This window comes from Chiloscyllium plagiosum, unplaced genomic scaffold, assembly GCF_037043375.1.
Source record: "Chiloscyllium plagiosum isolate Xiang-an unplaced genomic scaffold, Cpla_swu_hap1 HiC_scaffold_3, whole genome shotgun sequence".
In the NCBI taxonomy this organism is placed as follows: Eukaryota; Metazoa; Chordata; class Chondrichthyes; order Orectolobiformes; family Hemiscylliidae; genus Chiloscyllium; species Chiloscyllium plagiosum.
Window position 1 is genome coordinate 4,177,818 of NW_028270141.1, and position 18,913 is coordinate 4,196,730.

Here is an 18,913-nt window from a genome sequence, read left to right on the forward strand (position 1 = left end):
GAGTTGGGGTTGGGGGGATCAGCTTCAGCAATGCTGCAGGCCCCTTACACACAAGTGTGTGTCTGCTCAGAAAGAGACCCTGAGACAGAGAGAGGGAACAAGGCATGCAGACCGAGGAAAAAGGAACCTTCAGAGTCCCAGAGGAGAGGCATTGAATCAGTTATCCAAATAATCAATTATCTGAAAGAAATACTGCTCGCTCATCTCCTTCAGATAATCGAGGTTCCTCTGAATTCTGTTAAACAGCACATTTCCCCACAGTTCTGTTAACTGTTTTTCTGATATCTTGTTCCTTTCATTGTTTGTTGATTGATCTAATCTTCTTTCCTGTATTAGCATATAGTCCTGTCATGAACTTCACTGGTAATGTTTCGTTAATTTTTTATTCACTTCTAATCATGTTATTCCTTCTTCTTATTACAGATGTTGTGGTTAAGGGAAGGTTTGAAGTTGCATTTAAGGTTTAAAGCAATTATTCAGGCCTTTTCAAAGGAGGGAATCATTAATGCCTCAGGTAACGTGTGGCTTTGGGTGAGAAGGTAATAGTTCCTGACGCTGACACAGGGGTGGGGTTCGATACAATTACTCTCATTACGAGTACCAGTGATGAATGTAACTAATTTTGGGTTTACACTCCAACTAGAACAGTTGAATTTACATCATGGCTTACACAAATCATGAATATAATCACTGAACAGAGAGTAGGTTGGAACAATAGAAACTCTGGAATTTAAATAGCCAGTATGATCTTTTCATGGTCTTTCTGGTGTATTGAAAAAGGCTTTGCTTTTGAATACACGCACTCTAGCACACCTTGTCTGACTGAATGGGAATTTGCTCGGATGTCCCTTTTTTATATTTTTTGATTCATTGAATTTATTGTACTTTGTTCGTACTTTACCATGATGACTTTTACATTTAACCTCAAAGGCAGAATATAAACTAAGTTACTGAAGGAATGTGCACCAAGGAGTGTTGGACCAAATTTAAGCTTCAGCCTACTGAACAGCATTCTAACTGAAAAGTTTCTGAAGGCACAGAGGGCGGCACGGTGGCAAAGTGGTTAGCACTGCTGCCTCTCAGCGCCTGAGACCCGGGTTCAATTCCCGCCTCAGGCGACTGACTGTGTGGAGTTCTCCCCGTGTCTGCGTGGGTTTCCTCCGGGTGCTCCGGTTTCCTCCCACAGTCCAAAGATGTGCAGGGTCAGGTGAATTGGCCATGCTAAATTGCCCGTAGTGTTAGGTAAGGGGTAAACGTAGGGGTATGGGTGGGTTACGCTTCGGCGGGTCGGTGTGGACTTGTTGGGCCGAAGGGCCTGTTTCCACACTGTAAGTAATCTAATCTAATCTAGTGAGATATATCGCCGTTCTTTCACTGTCACTGGGTCAAAATCCTGGAATTCCCTCCCTAAGGACATTATGGGTCAACCAACAGCATGTAGACTGCAGCAGGTCAAGAGGGCAGCTCACCCCCACCTTCTCAAGAGCAACTAGGGACGGGCAGTAACTACTTGCCCAGCTAATGATTCCGGAATCCCATGAATGAATAAAATAAAATAAAGTGCTATTATTGGTTTCTAAACTGCCGATTACTGTACATTGATTATATCATCTCAGTTTCCTATGATCCTCTTTAAAAAGGCATGAAATCCTTTTTCAATTAAAACATGATATTGGATTATTTAAGATATTGAACACAAAGGCATTGAATTAATTGGACTTTAAAATTATGATGAAAATACAATTTCTAATGTAATGTCACCAATTTTTATGCTATTTTGGGTGTCAATGATAAGCTTTAACTGGAGAAGTTATGATATCAGGAAGGATTCTGGGAGAAACAGTGTGACAAATATTCCTTGTAATCCAATACCTTATGACTGAAAAGTGGCTCTGTATCAATAAATGAATGGCCATCCATAATGTCTTAGAAGTGGACTTGGTTTGGAGAGTATATTTTTGTTTTGGTAGTAGTGGGGGTGAGTGTTTTCTTTATTGCTCACTTAATGGGACACTGAGAGGTATGAAGCGAATTGAAGCTGTAGCAAAATACTGAAATGAAAGAATCAAGGAGTCGATCAAACTAACACATTGAGCTAAATAGCAGCTGATTACCCTTTAAGTTAGCAGGCAACCTACTGGAAAGAGATTGGTTCATTCTTCTGAGGATTAGATTTCTTTCAGAAGATGGTATTTGGGATCCAGTATACAAATAAGGCTTTGTAAGTCGAAGAAGTGACATTGGATCCATGGTCTCTAAAGCTTTGCACCACTGAGATATATTTCACTTCATCACTTCATCTGATGTAGGCTGATTGATTGCTTTGATGACTCAGTTGTTTGAGGGGACAACAATAAAGTTACTATTAGGCTGGCAGTAGATGTATTTCCAAACTGGATTTTTTCATATTTATTGTGCAGTTTGAAGGCCAATTTTGGGCTGAAAGTTCCCATTTTTTTGGCATTTTTTGACTGGCACTCATTAAGCAAACTTTTCTCAATCTTCATCTTGTTACTTATGAGACTGGCATCTTCCGTGCCTGCGTTGTGAAATTGTGTGGCAAGAAAAAGGAAGGTGAGCTCATCGCTGCTAGGTCTTTGCAGAGTTTGTGCCACTGCACATCCGTAGAACTGGAAGGTGTTGGAAAGTATTTTTTAAATATTCACTTTGACACAGGCAGAGGAAACGGAACAGTTGATGTAGAAGACCAGTGCAAACAAAAAAAAACGGGTTATTAATCATGGGGAAAGACAATAACATAGATGTAAAGGAGGGTAATAAAAAGGACGATTAATGAGATGCAGATTCCTGGAAAAAGAGGTAAATGCCACTTTATTGGAGAGATTCTGAAAATGCCATTTAAACCACGAGGGTCAAAATCAGAATTTTATTTCCTAAACATTGAGATTTTTTTTGAAGCCATATTTCCCATATTTCCTGACATTGTCCACATTACTCAAGGGAGTGGAATGTTCTGTCCTTGGAATGCTTGCTGAAAGCCTAGTTTGCTGTAGACCCAGGTATGCTGACTGATACAAACAAACAGTTTGTCCTTAAATGTTTTCATGAAGGCTTTCTTATATTTTACAAAGTAATCACTGCAAGGTAACTTTAATTTTTCTCTTCATGAATCCACAGTGAGTCGTATGAATCAGTGTGGGATTGTTGCTTATTCATACAGAACAGTAGAAAGTGCGTTTTATATAAAATCTTCAATATTTAGAGGTGATAATAGCTCAGTTTAGAGAGATTTGTTTTCACTTATATATGCATTTTTCATATTTTTGTTTCCTCATGTGAGTTACTGTTAGTCATTTATAAATAATGTACTGCAGGGCACTCCTTAAAAAGGTCAGCTTTTATTGAAACTGGATGAAATTTTCTGATGGAATTGTGTCAGTTTGGTGTGAAAGAGAAATTAAACTTTAGCAGAAGTGTACCTGCATGGCCCTTCTTATGATCATCTTTAGCATGACGTGCCTTTCCAAGCTTCATTCCTGAAAATACTCCTTTGCCACTTGTTCTGTAAAATAACAAATTCTCAGATAAGTTTTATCACATTTAGCAGATTCCATGGCTATGATGTATTCAAACTGGCTTAGCAATTCTGTTTCATTACGTTGGGTTTTGGTGCAATTGAGTCAAGTCAGTGTCACCAGCACAGAAACTCACAGAATTCTAAAGATAATTTTCACACAGTGCTTCCTCAAACTTGTGCAATGTTTTGTGTGTTCTCAAAGTAGCACATATTAGATGGTCTAAAATTGGCCAAACTGTTACAGAAGGATTCATTAGCATTGGGAGAATTGGATATTTGTTTCTTTTGAGGTCTTCGGAGAAGCTTTAAAATAAACTGATTATTTTCATTGCAAGGACATTAAAAAGTAAGCTTTTTTCTTTTAATTTACAAGAAAATAGTAACCCTGACATTTGTTCACCTGTTTTTAATGTTGAAGAGATAGGGATTGAGTTGTATCAATAACTTCAAAGGTTTTCATATATTCAACTCTGAAGGATTGGTTTATTCAGCTGTGCAATGCACTTCCATTATAAATGCCTGCTTAATTCAATATGCACTAACAGATTGTATTGATAACAGGAGTTATCAATACAATCAAATCTTATTATGCATGCTTGGCTGAGCTCCAACCACACTAATAGTTTAGTTCAACAGAGATGTTGAAACAGCCGTAAAGAGGATTTTGTCTTTACTTAAAATCATCAAACTATGACCACCTAATAGGATGATGATTTTTTTTAAATACTGTTCTACAGTTTCATAAACATCTTGAAGACTTTCTATTGTGTTCAAGGCACATGGTTGATACTGAGTGAGTGGATATGGGGATTGAGCAGAATGGGAGGGGATGCATAGATATGAGTACCATGGAGCAGATACTGTAGGTGAGTGATTTGGAGTGATGGCATGGGAGATTGATGACAGGCGGTCCCAAGGCCATCTATGAAATTGAGCTGAGGTCCCTATGAGTCAGGATGAGTCTTCTAACAGGATTCTTATGTTCGGAAATGGTCTGACTCATGAGTTTAAACTTGAATATGAAATTTAGGAATTTGGACTTGATTGGGTATATGACTGGACCACACATCTGATCTCAGGGATCTCTGTACATTAACAAGTACATTAGCATTTGTCTGCCAGTTTTCCTTTCATCAGAACACGGAGGGTGTTGCATCCAGAGTGAATTCCGAACTGAACACACCGGGAAGAATGTTTTCAGGAATTGCGTCTGGAGTTTAATGGGGGTGGTTGAATTGACAGAACAATTCTCAAGCTTGCCCCAATATTGCTCAGAGGTCCAGGCAATTTGAGTTCTCATGTACCTTTTAAATACAAAGCTCAACAATCCCCAACATGAACGCTGTGCGAAGGTTCCAGAAAGGAGATCAGGATGGGAACCTACATCGACCAGCCTTGGGTGTTCAGGTAGATGTTGGTGGGACAGGAGGTGGGGCTCAATCACAGTCAAAGATGGATACTCAGGTCGCAAGTGAGACTCACCCCACAGGCCCCACAAAGAAACCATTTTTAAAAACTTTACCACTTTAGTGCTTTTTTGTGTCATTACTCCCTCACAGTGTGGTTCTCTGGTGAGTCTAGCACGAGTCTGTCAGTCTCACAAGGCAAAGTTAAAATGGCATCAGGACCTGATTGACATCACCAGACTCCAGTATTTTCACTTTAACAAGGAGTTTCATTGTTGGTGACAAGGATTTAAATGCCAGCTTGTGAGAAAATGGACGGCATCAAACCAGAAAATAGGATAATGCCTCTTAAACCTCCTAACCCCCCCCTCCCCCATTTGGCTCATTTGCATCCCATGGGATGATGTTAACCCTTAATGTTTGACTTGGAACTAATTCCCTAAATAGAAAACGTTTCCTATTTCAAATGTTCCAGATTTTACTTTGGTAAAATGTTCGATCACATTTTATTTGCTTCTAATAATACAATAACTTAATCCTAATAAATATCAAAAAATATTGTTTATATTTTTATTATATTTAAGGGAATGGATATAAAGACACCATGTTAACCAATTACAACAGAAACAATGGTCAGTGACAAGAAAATGTTTCAGAATCCCACTTCTATAATCATTTCAATGTTTTGCTTAAAAAAAGTATTTTGTAATTTGTTAATGAGGTGTGTAATGGATCAAAATTCTATGAAACAGTATTCCAAAATATTAATGGCAGAAGTATAACATGGAAGCTAAAATAAGTTGAAGAAGAACTATCAGTTTGAAAACCTCTCAAAAATAAAAACAGGAAATTGCTGGAGAAACTCAACAGGTCTGGCAGCACCTGTTTGGAGAGAAAACAGAGTTAGCATTTTGGGTCCCATGACCCTTCTTCAGAATTTCTCAGGTTTGCACAGGATATATATCGCCGTCATGAAAGTTGTTATTGCACTGTATTAAAATAAGTGAAGCCCCTTCCAATAACTTCACTTTTTCTTTACTCATTTATTTTTTGACTTCCCTTCTTTTGAAACACAATTCCCTGCTGCTATTCACTGCAAAAAAAAAAACACAATGTTTCACTTCTTCCAAGTTAACAGTTTAATGATGTTGTGAACTAAATACAGGTATATTAAAGAAAATTGCCAAACTATATGACTTTTGGACAACTGGACAATAGCCTGGCTGCTGTGTTACTGATTTCTCAGTTAGAAGATTAACTTTTTCCATTGATTCATGAGTTCTATCAATGCTAAATAGAGTCATTGAGTAACAGAGCTGTACTGCACGGAAACAGACCCTTCGGTCCAACCTGTCCATGCCGAACAGATATCCCAACCCAATCTAGTCCCACCTGCCAGCACCCGGCCCATATCCCTCCAAACCCTTCCTATTCATATATCCATCAAAATGCCTCTTAAATGTTGCAATTGTACCAGCCTCCGCCACTTCCTCTGGCAGCTCATTCCATACACGTAATAACCCTCTTGAGTGAAAAAGGTGCCCCTTAGGTCTCTCTTATATTTTTCCCCTCTCGCTCTAAATCTATGCCCTCTAGTTCTGGACTTCTCCACCCCAGGGAATGCCCCTCATGATTTTATAAACCTCTATAAAGGTCACCCCCTCAGTCTCCGATGCTCCAGGGACAACAGCCCCAGCCTATTCAACCTCTCCTTATAGCTCAAATCCTCCAATCCTGGCAACATCCTTGTAAATCTTTTCTGAACCCTTTCTAGTTTCACAACATCTCTCCAATAGGAAGGAGAGCAGAATTATTCTAAAAGTGGCCTAACCAATGTTCTGTACAGCCTCAACCTGACCTCCCAACTCCTGTACTCAATACGCTGATCAATAAAGGAAAGCATTCCAAACGCCTTCTTCACTATCCTATCTACCTGCGACTCCACTTTCAAGGAGCTATGAACCTGCACTCCAAGGTCTGTTTGTTCAGCAACACTCCCTAGGACCTTACCATTAAGTGTACAAGTCCTGCTAAGATTTGCTTTCCCAAAATGCAGCACCTCGCATTTATCTGAATTAAACTCCATCTGCCACTTCTCCGCCCATTGGCCCATCTGATCAAGATCCTGTTGTAATCTGAGGTAACCTTCTTCGCTGTCCACTACTCCTCCAATTTTGGTGTCATCTGCAAACTTACTAACTGTACTCTTATGCTCGCATCCAAATCATTTATGTAAATGATGAAAAGTAGAGGATCCAGCACCGATCCTTGTGGCATTCCACTGGTCAGAGGCCTGTAGTCTGAAAAACAACCCTCCACCACCACCCTCTGTCTTCTACCTTTGAGCCAGTTCTGTATCCAAATGGCTACGTGTCCCTGCATTCGATCAGATCTAACCTTGCTAACCAGTCTCCCATGGGGAACCTTGCCGAACGTCTTACTGAAGTCCATATAGATCACGTCTACCGCTTTGCCCTTATCAATCCTCTTTGTTACTTCTTTGAAAAACGCAATCAAGTTTGTGAGACATGATTTCCCACGCACAAAGCCATGGCGACTATCCATAATCAGTCCTTGCCTTTCCAAATAAGTGTATTCCTGTCCCTCAGGATTCCCTCCAACAACTTGCCCACCACCGACTTCAGGCTCACTGATCTATAGTTCCCTGGCTTGTCCTTACCATCCTTCTTAAACAGCGGCATCATGTTTGCCAACCTCCAGTCTTCCGGGCATCTCACCTGTGACTATCGATGATACAAATATCTCAGCAAGAGGCCCAGCAATCACCTCCCTAGCTTCCCACAGAGTTCTAGGGTACACCTGATCAGATGCTGGGGATTTATCCACCTTTATGCATTTCAAGATATCCAGCACTTCCTCCTCTAAAATATGGACATTTTGCAAGGTGTCAGCACCTATTTCCCTACAGTCTATATCTTCCATATCCTTTTCCACAGTAAATACTGATGCAAAATGCTCATTTAGCATCTGCTTTACCTCCTGCGGCTCCACACAAAGGCCGCCTTGCTGATCTTTGAGGGGCTCTATTCTCTCCCTAGTTACCCTTTTGTCCTGGATGTATTTGTAAAGACCCTTTGGATTCTCCTTAATTCTATTTGCCAAAACTATCTCATGTCCCCTTTTTGCCCTCCTGATTTCCCTCTTAAGTATACTCCTCCTGCCTTTATACTCTAAGGATTCGCTCGATCTATCCTGTCTATACCTCACATATGCTTCCTTCTTTTTCTTAACCAAACTCTCAATTTCTTTAATCATCCAGCATTCTTCACACCTACCAGCCTTTCCTTTCACCCTAACAAGAATATACCGTCTCTGAACTCTTGTTATCTCATTTCTGAAGGCTTCCCATTTTCCAGCCGTCCCTTTACCTGCGAACATCTGCCCCTAATCAGCTTTTGAAAGTTTTTGCATAATGCCATCAAAATTGGCCTTTCTCCAATTTAGAACTTCAACCTTTTGATCTGGTCTATCCTTTTCCATCACTATTTCAAAACTAATAGAACTGTGGTCGCTGGCTCCAAAGTGCTCCCCCACTGACTCCTCAGTCACCTGCCCTGCCTTATTTCCCAAGAGTAGGTCAAGTTTTGCACCTTCTCTAGTAGGTACATGCACATACTGAGTCAGAAAATTGTCTTGTACACACTTGTACACACTTAACAAATTCCTCCCTTAACACTATGGCAGTCCCAGTCTATGTTTGGAAAGTTAAAATTCCCTACCATAACCATCCTATTATTCTTACAGATAGCTGAGATCTCCTTACAAATTTGTTTCACAATTTCCCTCTGAGTATTAGGAGTCTATAATACAATCCAATAAGGTTATCATCCCTTTCTTATTTCTCAGTTCCACCCAAATAACTTCCCTGCATGCATTCCTGGGAATATCTGCCCACAGAATAGCACTTTAATCTCTAAATGTTTGTACAGTTCCAAATAAGAGTGATACCTGATTCAAAACATTAACTTGATTTGTCTTTGCATGAATACTGCCAGATCTGTTTTTTCCAGCACTTTTTATTTTTGTATCAGATTTTGAGAAACCGCACTACTTTGATTTTGTAATATTTTAATTGTTTATCTCACATTTCTCGTGCTTATACAATCCTCCCAACATTTTCACTCAATTTTCGTTTGAAGCCTTTGTAGCATTCGAATATATCAAATCAATTTTGCAATGTATTAAAATATAGATTACTTTCATTAAAAGCTGTTTATTGAAAGCACTGGTTAAAAGGACAACAAATCCCTCAGTGGCAGATCAAATTAGAGAAGCAATGAAATAAATTCCTCAACAGATTGATTTTGCTCGAGTCTTTTCATTAAAGTTATTTGTGAAATGCAGCTTAATTTTATGTGGACCTGATAGGCCTTGGGTTATATAAACTTGGTCATTAATGAAGTCTGAATTTTTCTTCCATATCAATATTAAATCTAACCCATTTGTCACAAATGCAAGTTGTTGAAAAATATAAGTACATTATCCAACTTTGTATACCTTGGGCATATTAACCGGACATGGAAATGCACACATACTCATTATTCAAATGACAAACAAAAATATTCTTAATTTCTTAGTTTCACTGATGTAATTCTATTTATGTTCTCCTCTGTTGGATTCATTACTTCCAATATTAAAAGCTACTGTATTCTCAAGGAAGTCAAATAGCCTATTTTTAATTTAAAATATATATTTTCTGTAAAGAATGCTTTCAGATAATTTTAGATACTGGTGTTAACTTGCTGAAATGCGTGAATGTTACATACCGTGTTAAATTCTTGCTTCTTCACTTTGAATTTCTTGCACCCGTCAAAATTTCCAATTGAAAGAGTAAAGAAAAGAAATTCTTCAAGATATATTGCACCTGTTACTAATTTTCAAACCCATCTTGGGAGGTGGTATTGATGACATTCAAAAAGAAGGAGAAAGCTACAAATGGAAAATGTTTTTTTATAAAAGACTTTAATTGGGACAGAGGCAGGGGAGTGTGCTGCTGCCAGAGGACACCTGATGAATGTTGCATGAGATGGAGAGAACCTGAGACTCTGAAAGGAACGCTTAGATCATTGATTCCCCCGGCACCATCTTCCATTTCAAGGGCAACAGTGACACATACTATCTCACAGCTTGAGTAATCCACAAAACCCAACTAAACAACACCCAAAAATCACTTTCAACATATAACTTCAGCAACATGATGAAATCCAACCAGACTGTTTTACATTTCTTTACAGTTAAACAATTTGCGTTTAATGCCATTTTATATTAGATAATTAAAAATGCATATCAAATAATTCCTTGCCCCCTGTTCCCATTTATTCTTATTTCTTTCACAGAAATTTCTTTCAGATACTTATAGCTGAAATGCAGTTTTAGGTGACTTGGGAATTTTATTTCTATTTATTTATTATTTATCGAATTCTAGCTACATTCTTAATTGATGGCTGATTGTAAATAATTAAAGCTAGTCAAATATAGATTTCCCTGTTTTCAATGTGCTTACTGACACACATTAAATTTTGTAACTACTAAAATATAGATGTTAATTATCCTTTGTATTTGAATTAATTTTATTTTGAGCCTTCATAGAGATGAAGATTACTGATAGAAAGCATTTCCCCACTTGTTGGCCACCTATGGACTGCCTTTCTAAAAGCAATTCCTGCCAGTGAACAGGAATCTTGGGCTGAGCAGATGCTTGCAGCCATTAACAGTCTGACCTGTAGAAAGGCTGGACGTAGCCTGGCGATATAGCTGCTGGAGTTTGCTGCTTTCAGTGGAAGATGGAATTGTACTGCGGTCTGCACTGCTGATTGAAACCCTCATTCATTCATTCAATGCAGTGCTGCAAAATCTGCACTGGCCTTACTGGAGATTTCCAAACTTAAATATGACCCTTCAACTGAGTAAAATGGTACAGGTTCAACAGTTTACAATGGACATGAATGCTGAAGTGATCCATCAGTGGCGCAGTCACTCGACTACATTCATTGCCTTCCTTTTACAGAAACACTGGGATGTATTTAGACTGCAGAAGTGGTGCTGGAGTTTACCAACATTGAACGGATGGATTGGGGCAAGGGTGTGCCTGTAGTCTTCCCACTGCTGTGCTACCTTGCCAGTGACAAGGAGTGCTGGAAGTTGCCTTCCCATCAAGGCACCATCCTTTCAGTGAAGAAATTCCTCTTTATTTCAGCTTAGCTTTGAACTGCTCCTCTAGTGTATAACTCAGAGCCCTTTCCTGTTGCCATTGGCATTTCCTCATGGTGCACAGATATTCTGCCATGTGGTGAAACTGGCAGCTAAGCCGTGACCACCTTTAGCCAGCTCCTTCACAGACACACACACTCTTCGGCTCATGAAGTAGTCCCTGGTGGCCTATGACAGAAAATGCCACCTGCCCTCACAAACTGCCTCTAATTTCATTCATTTCTTTTAGTATTCGTTCATATTAGCTACAAAAAACATCTAAAAATATAATCAGAGTTTTGAATTCTTTAAGCTAACATCTTGTCATTAAAATTATAGGTAATGAATAAAAGGGTAACAGCTTTCACTTTTTAAAGTTATCTTAGCAACTTCAGAAAATTGAACAGAAACAATCAATTTCACAAGGCAGGGAAAAGGCTATGAAGCTCTTTGTAGGTGTGACCTCTCTTCATTGATACCTCTTTAGCCAGACTCTGAATACAGGTTCTGGAGGATCAAGAACTCCTTCCTCCCAATCCAGTGGGCAGCCAGGGCTTTTCCTGACAGTGCTGAAAATGTGTTGCTGGAAAAGTGCAGCAGATCAGGCAGCATCCAAGGAGCAGGATAATCGACATTTCGGGCATGAGCCCTTCTTTAGGAAATCCAATTCTCCTGTTCCCTGGATGGTGCCTGGCCTGCTGCGCTTTTCCAGCAACACATTTTCAGCTCTGATCTCCAGCATCTGCAGTCCTCACTTTCTCCTTTTCCTGACAGTGGCAGTAATACGGGGGGGGGGGGGGGGGGGGGGGAGGTGGGAGGGGTTGGGATGGGGGTCAGGGGTCATTGCAGGAATCACAGCATCACCTTGATTGGAGGAAGTTTCAGTGCTGTTCGATGACAGGTTGCTAATGAGCACGTGATTTTCAAAAAGCCTTTGATAAACAAAGTGACTCTGAAGTCAGATTGCAATATTGTATGTGGGGGCAGATCTTAAAGACTAAATTGAACGCATTTGCCAAGCCTGAGGGTAATAATTAACGGTAACAGTTCTGTAAGTGCAAGACGCAAAATTTGGAGTTTGATTTAGTGCCAGGAACTATTTTCTGTTCCAGAGACAGACATCTGCCATAACTCGCTTGTCCAGGTGTTGAATACAGATTTGATACAAGTCTTTAAAAAGGAAGCTGAACAAGTTCTTATCAACGCAAGGTACTTTTGTTACAGAAACTAGGTGTTTAAATTCAAATGAGGAGTATCTATTGCTGTTGTTTGTTCGAGCGTGTGCACAATTTCTTCCGGGTTTGAGAGAGCTTACACAGCTTGACACAAGACCCCTTGATGGAGCAAGAGTGTTTTATGGAGAAAGGATTAAAAACAGGCATTATTAGAAACAGGAGCAGGCTATTCAGCCCCTTGAAGCCATTCCACCATTCAATGAGGTTCTGATTGATCTCCCACTGCAGCACCATTTCCGTAAACTATTCTCATATCCTTTGAGGATTTTAACTATGTAGAAATCCATTAGTCTCGGTTTGAACATACGTAGAGACTATAAAACAATCTGGAGCAGAGAATTCCTAAGGTACGCCCTTTCTGAATGACACTGACACCAGCACTGGGGAGCAGCTTCATTTGTTGGGACCAGTGGCCTGGCAAATCATAGAACTAGACTTGGAGATATTACTTAATTAGTTTAAAGTCCTGTTTTACTGGGCAATATCTGAACAATGAAAGCTAGCCAGAGACCCCGGAAACAATTAGTGACCATAGAAGTGACTTTGTGCTTTCACACTCATGTGCATGGACATAGCAGCTAACAAACTTTACCCCGTGAAGAGAGGATGAGGGGTGATGATATCCTCAAAGAATTCAGAATTCAAAAAATTTCTAATCAGGAAACAGTTTTCCATCGAACTGATAGGGGACCAGCCATGCTTGGTACAAATGTTGGCTTTGTTGCATTTTCCAGAAATGATCCTAGTGTTCCCTCTGTAGCGATTGTAATGAGATCAGCCAGATGGACCTCCGAGAAAATGAGTTCCCTGATTAACAGCCCCAACCTAGTCCAATCAGGGAGCCCTGCCTGACAGATAAGAACAGGCATGTCAGAGGTTCTGTTCACTCAGAGCTGGTTCTGGAGGACTTGGAGCAGTGTCAATGACTCTCCACGTATAAGTGAAGGGTGACTTGGTGTCAGGATACTGATCTCTGTGGAGTTATTTCAGTGCCAATGAGAGAAAAGCACACTTCTGAAGAAATTCACTCGCAACAGTCACCTTGGAGTTGGAGTAAACATTTCTGGCATCATGCTCTTATTTGGGAAGCTTGACTCATTCAATTCTGCTGAAGACTGGACCCAGTTAGTGAAACAAATGTGTTATTTTTTCTGGGGAAATGACATTGCTTTTCATCTGCCCCAATAAGTAATTCTGCTGCCAGCTTGTGGACCCATAGCTTTCTTTGTTATTCAGAACTTAGCTTTCCCTGGGGCATCAGATACTAAAGCCTTCCAAGAGTTGACAGATCTTTCTTTTAAATGGAATATTACAACTCCAAGCCTCCTCTAATTGAGACGTTATCACTTTAGTTGGCAATGAGAGAACTGAGGAATCCATATAGGAATTTTTAACTAGGTTAAGATGACTGGTGGAGGCATGTGACTTTGGTTTAATCCTTAATAAGATGCTGAGAGATCTGAACCAATCATCTGGTTAAATGCTCACCTGGGTCCAATAGAGGTCGATACTGATGCGGCTCTTTCAGTGATTACAGAACCAGTCTTTAACAAAATTCAGTCTAGACACCAACCCTTAAGTTTGTGTAAGTCCTCTGGTAGACGGGGACTCTATACTGGGGAACCTTCACAGATTAAAGGTACAGCTTCAGTTCTGATCTCTTGGAACTTGGACATAGTCCTTAGACATTTCTTTAAGGTGGGCATACATTTTTAAAGGGAAAAATGCATTTCCCAGCACCCCGTGTGATCTACTTGGGCGACAGAGTCAACATGACTGGGTTACACCCATTAGAAGATAAAGTGAGGGTGATCAAAGTTGCCCTGACTCCCATATCTGTAGCAGAGCTTGGGTCTTTCCTTGAGCTGGTGAATCATTACAGTAAGTTCATACATAATCTGACCTCCATGTTGTACTTTTGCATTAGCTCCGAAATCAGGGTCAGCCTTGAAAATGGTTGTGTCACCATAGTGTTCAGACAGGTGAAGAAACTGTTAGCATCATCTAAAGGTGTTAGCACACTGTGATCCCAAGTGTGATCTAGTATTGACATGCAGTGTCTCCCCATATGGCATTGGGATGGTATTAGCTCATAGTTGACCCAATGGAGAGGAACACCCAATAGCAAATGCATCCAGAACTTTGGCTAATGCAGAAGGCAAAAATGAGGACTACAGATGCTGGAGATCAGAGTCTAGATCAGAGTGGTGCTGGAAAAGCACAGCAGGTCAGGCAGCATCCGAGGAGCAGGAAAATCGATGTTTCGGACAAAAGCCCTTCATCAGGAATGAGGCAGGGAGTCTCTGGGGTGGAGAGATAAATGGGAGGGGGGTGGGACTGGGGAGAAGGTAGCCATGAGTACAATGGATGAAGGTGACAGGTTGGAGAGGAAGGTGGAGTGGATAGGTTGGAAAGAAGATTGGCAAATAGGACAGGTCATGAGGATGGTGCTGAGATGGCAGGTTGGAACTGGGGTAAGGTGGGGGGAGGGGAAATAAGGAAACTGGTGAAGTCCACATTGATGCCCTGGGATTGAAGGATTGTGATGCGGAAGTTGAGGCGTTCTTCCTCCAGGTGTCAGGTGGTGAGGGAGCAGCAGGGGAGGAGGCCAGGACCTGCATGTCCTTGGCAGAGTGGGAAGGGGAGTTGAAATGTTGGGCGACAGGGCGGTGGGATTGATTGGTGCAGGTGTCCAGCCGATGTTCCCTAAAGTGCTTTGCGAGAAGGCGTCCAGTCTCCCCAATGTAAAGGAGACCGCATCGGGAGTAACGGATACAATAAATGATATTAGTGGATGTGCAGGTAAAACTTTGATGGATGTGGAAGGCTCCTCTAGAGCCTTGGATAGAGGTGAGGGAGGAGGTGTGGGCACAGGTTTTACAGTTCCTGAGGTGGCAGGGGAGGGTGCCAGATGGGAGGGTGGGTTGTTGGGGGGCGTGGACCTGCCCAGGTAGTCACAGAGGGAATGGTCTTTGCGGAAGGTGGAAAGGGGTGGGGAGGGAAATATATCCCTGGTGGTGGGGTCCGTTTGGAGGTAGCGGAAATGTCGATGGAAGATGCAGTTTATGTGGAGGTTGGTGAGGTGGAAGGTGAGGACTGGGGTGGGGGGTCCTGTCCTTATTGTGGTTGGAGGGGTGGGGTTTGAGGATGGACATGCAGGACGTGGATGAAATGTGTTGGAGGGAGTCTTCAGCTACATGGGAGGGGAAATTACGGTCTTTAAAAGGAGGCCATCTGGTGTGTTCTGTGGTCGAACCGGTCCTCCTGAGAGCAGATACAGCAGAGGAATTGGGAATACGGAATAGCATTTTTGCAGGAGGGAAAAGTGGGAAGAGTGAAGGGAACTTAAGGGAACATCTCCGGGACACCCACACCAATCAACCCCACCGCCCCGTGGCTGAACATTTCAAATCCCCCTCCCACTCTGCCGAGGATATACAGGTCCTGGGCCTCCTTCACTGCCGCTCCCTCACCAACTGACGCCTGGAGGAAGAACGCCTCATCTTCCGCCTCGGAACACATCATCCCCAGAGCATCAATGTGGACTTCACCAGTTTCCTCATTTCCCCTCTCCCCATCTTACTCCAATTCCAACTTTCCAGCTCAGCACCATCCTCATGACCTGTCCTACCTGCCAATCTCCCTTCCCACCTATCCGCTCCACCCTCCCCTCTGACCTATCACCTTCATCCACCTATTGTACTCTTGGCCATCTTCTCCACAGCCCCACCCCCCTCCCATTTAACTCTCCACCCCAGAGACTCCCTGCGTCTGTTCCTGATGAAGGGCTTTTACCCGAAACGTCGATTTTCCTGCTCCTCGGATGCTGCCTGACCTGCTGTGCTTTTCCAGCACCACTCTGATCTAGAGAGTAAATGCACCCAGATAGAGAATGGAGGTTTGGTGATCATATTTGGAATCAACCAATATCATTACAGATGTAAATTTGTAATAATAACAGACCACAAACCCTTAAAGAGGACAAGGCAGTGATGCCCATGGTTTCAGGCCGAATTCAGTGGTGAGCTCTAATATGAAGTGTGTATAATTATAAGTTGGAACACCATCTGGGAGCTGAAAATGTGTTGCTGGAAAAGCGCAGCAGGTCAGGCAGCATCCAAGGAACAGGAGAATCGACGTTTCGGGCATAAGCCCTTCTACAGGAATTATGCCCGAAACGTCGATTCTCCTGTTCCTTGGATGCTGCCTGACCTGCTGAGCTTTTCCAGCAACACATTTTCAGCTCTGATCTCCAGCATCTGCAGCCCTCACTTTCTCTCACACCATCTGGGAGGCCAAGTAGTGAATGTGGATGCATTGAGCTGCCTCCTGCTGGCAGCTAGACCACCATTGGGACTGCCACTTGAAGAGTCCATATTGGTTCTAAATTTTCTGGATGCATTTCCAGTCACAGCTGACAATATCAGAATTAGACGCAGAAAGATCCAGTCCTGACAAAACTGAGACAGCTAGTGATGGGGAAAACCAAAAAGCTGTCACAACCAGAATTAAAATCATTTTGGACCCGGAAAGACTAGATCACAGTACAGGATGGCACATCATTTTGGGGAGCAAGAGCGATTGCCCTAAGTAAAGGTCACTGCTCGATACTGGCTGAACTCCACCAGTGTCACCCCAGGGGTTTCCAAAATGAAGATGTTGGCAAGACGTTACATCCAGTGGCCAGAATTGGATGCTGACATAACTGCGTTGGCGGGCAGTGCTCAGAATGCCAACATGGACAAAACTTACCTCCAGCAGCTCCCTCACATTCATGGGAGTGGCCAGGTTAACCCTGGGTCAAATGACATCAGGGCGCCAATGCTGGGGAAAAAAGGGTAAGGAGCGCACTGCCTCACTCGCACCCACCCACCCCCTTCCTGTGACCCAATGTAACAGTCTGTGGTAGCCCCAGTCATTCTGTATAGGCATCTGCAGACTCAGCCTGAGAATGGGAGGGTCTGCCAATGATTACGGGCTAATTGTCAGTGAGAATTCAATTCTGTTCACGTAAATCCGAGTGGCTCAGATTATCACACACTAAAAGAGCTGCACCCTTTTTCGTTTATTATTTTTATGCAGTGAGGTATTGTTGCACTTTCTCACTGCACCCTTTGTCCACTTTCTCCCGATTACAAGGAATGGAAACAGTCACAGTGAATGTTGTCACTATCCCTTTGAACCTGGGTGAACACACTGCAGCTGATGTGGGAACTGTTTCATTCCCACCCCCTCCTCTGAAAACACGAGTACAGCACAGTACAAATTAACACATAGTCAATAAAATACATTTTGAATAATCATAATTACTTATTTTCATTGACAATATTAATTATTAAATCTGCCAATCACTAACATTATGTGTGAACAGCAATCTTTAAGCTATTTCATGAGAATGATTTCACCAACATTCCGCACCATTCCACTTTGTTTTGTCACTGTTCCATTGTTTTCAGTATTCCTGATTTCAGGAATCATTATTATTAACTTTATGCATGTCTTTTACCAGTACCTACTTTTCTTTGCTTTCTTTTTTCCCCTTGTCATCCTTCGGCTTGATAACGTCCTTGCCTGCGCTGTGTATCAAATAGATTAGAGAGTGAAGAAATATCCAAGCATGAGCAACAGGAACAGAATACAAATAAATCAGGCTGATTAATGACAAATGCAGTATCTGACTTTTTGGTGTTTCATCCCTTTAAGCATTTAAAGAGATACAATGTGGACAACAGCACATACCCATCTGTTTGGTATAATGTATTCTGCAAATATTATAAAAACTTTGAAATGTTATATAACAGCAGTAGAATTCCACAACATTATAATCATTTTTTAAAAAACACAAAAACAAAGTGATTTCATCATCCTTGTAAAGCCATTAGAATATTTAATTCTGTTCTGATCAACTTCATTCCTACTTTTAAAAAAAGTTAACATTTATTTCTCAGGACCCGAAAGAAAGATATGAAATTTCACTGGAAACAAATCCCTTGTATTTCCTTCATCTTGTAATTATCAGTTTTTAAAAAACCAGATTGTGTTGGCAAATTATCACTTCTTGATTTATCTCTTGGTCCTTTCAGTCTTGAATTTCCCTTGTTTTTCAAATCAAAAAGTGTAAAAATGTATTTCATTATTCTTATTCTATTTTTAAAATTCAGCTGATGGACCACAGTAACAAAGGAATTAGGAGAGGGAGTCAGCAATTCTGCCATTTAATATGATCTTGGCTCATATTATCCTGGTCTCAACTCCATTTTCCTCCCCATAGCCCTTTATTCCACCTTTCATCATTTCTCACTTGATTCTGCCTTAATTGCCCTCTGGGGCAGTGAGCTGCACAGATTCACGTCCCTTCGAGAGACGAAGCTGTTTCTCAACATCACAGTTTTGAACCGACCTGCTCTCACTCTGTCTATGATCTCTTGTTCGAGACTTACCCACAAGGGGAAACATCTGTGCACTGTCCTCCCTATCAATTCCCTTTTCGCATTGTGTACACCTCAATCAGATCCACCGCCTCA

At 41.4% G+C, this 18,913-nt stretch overlaps 1 protein-coding gene across 5 annotated transcripts in view; it reads right to left on the minus strand.

Moving 5' to 3' along the window:
- Nucleotides 1-18,913, minus strand: part of otofa (otoferlin a) — a 436,145-nt gene that overhangs the window by 143,895 nt on the left and 273,337 nt on the right. For 3 of the 5 annotated variants that reach the window (XM_087977125.1, XM_087977118.1, XM_087977140.1), the window contains exons 6-7: nucleotides 17,906-17,965; nucleotides 3,441-3,523 (exon numbers count right to left, since the gene is read on the minus strand). In XM_087977125.1, the coding sequence (XP_087833251.1) occupies nucleotides 3,441-3,523; nucleotides 17,906-17,965 (143 nt within the window). Of the gene's footprint in view, nucleotides 1-3,440; nucleotides 3,524-9,731; nucleotides 9,969-17,905; nucleotides 17,966-18,913 lie in introns of those variants that run through there. The other 2 variants (XM_087977136.1, XM_087977131.1) reach the window with 2 other exon arrangements.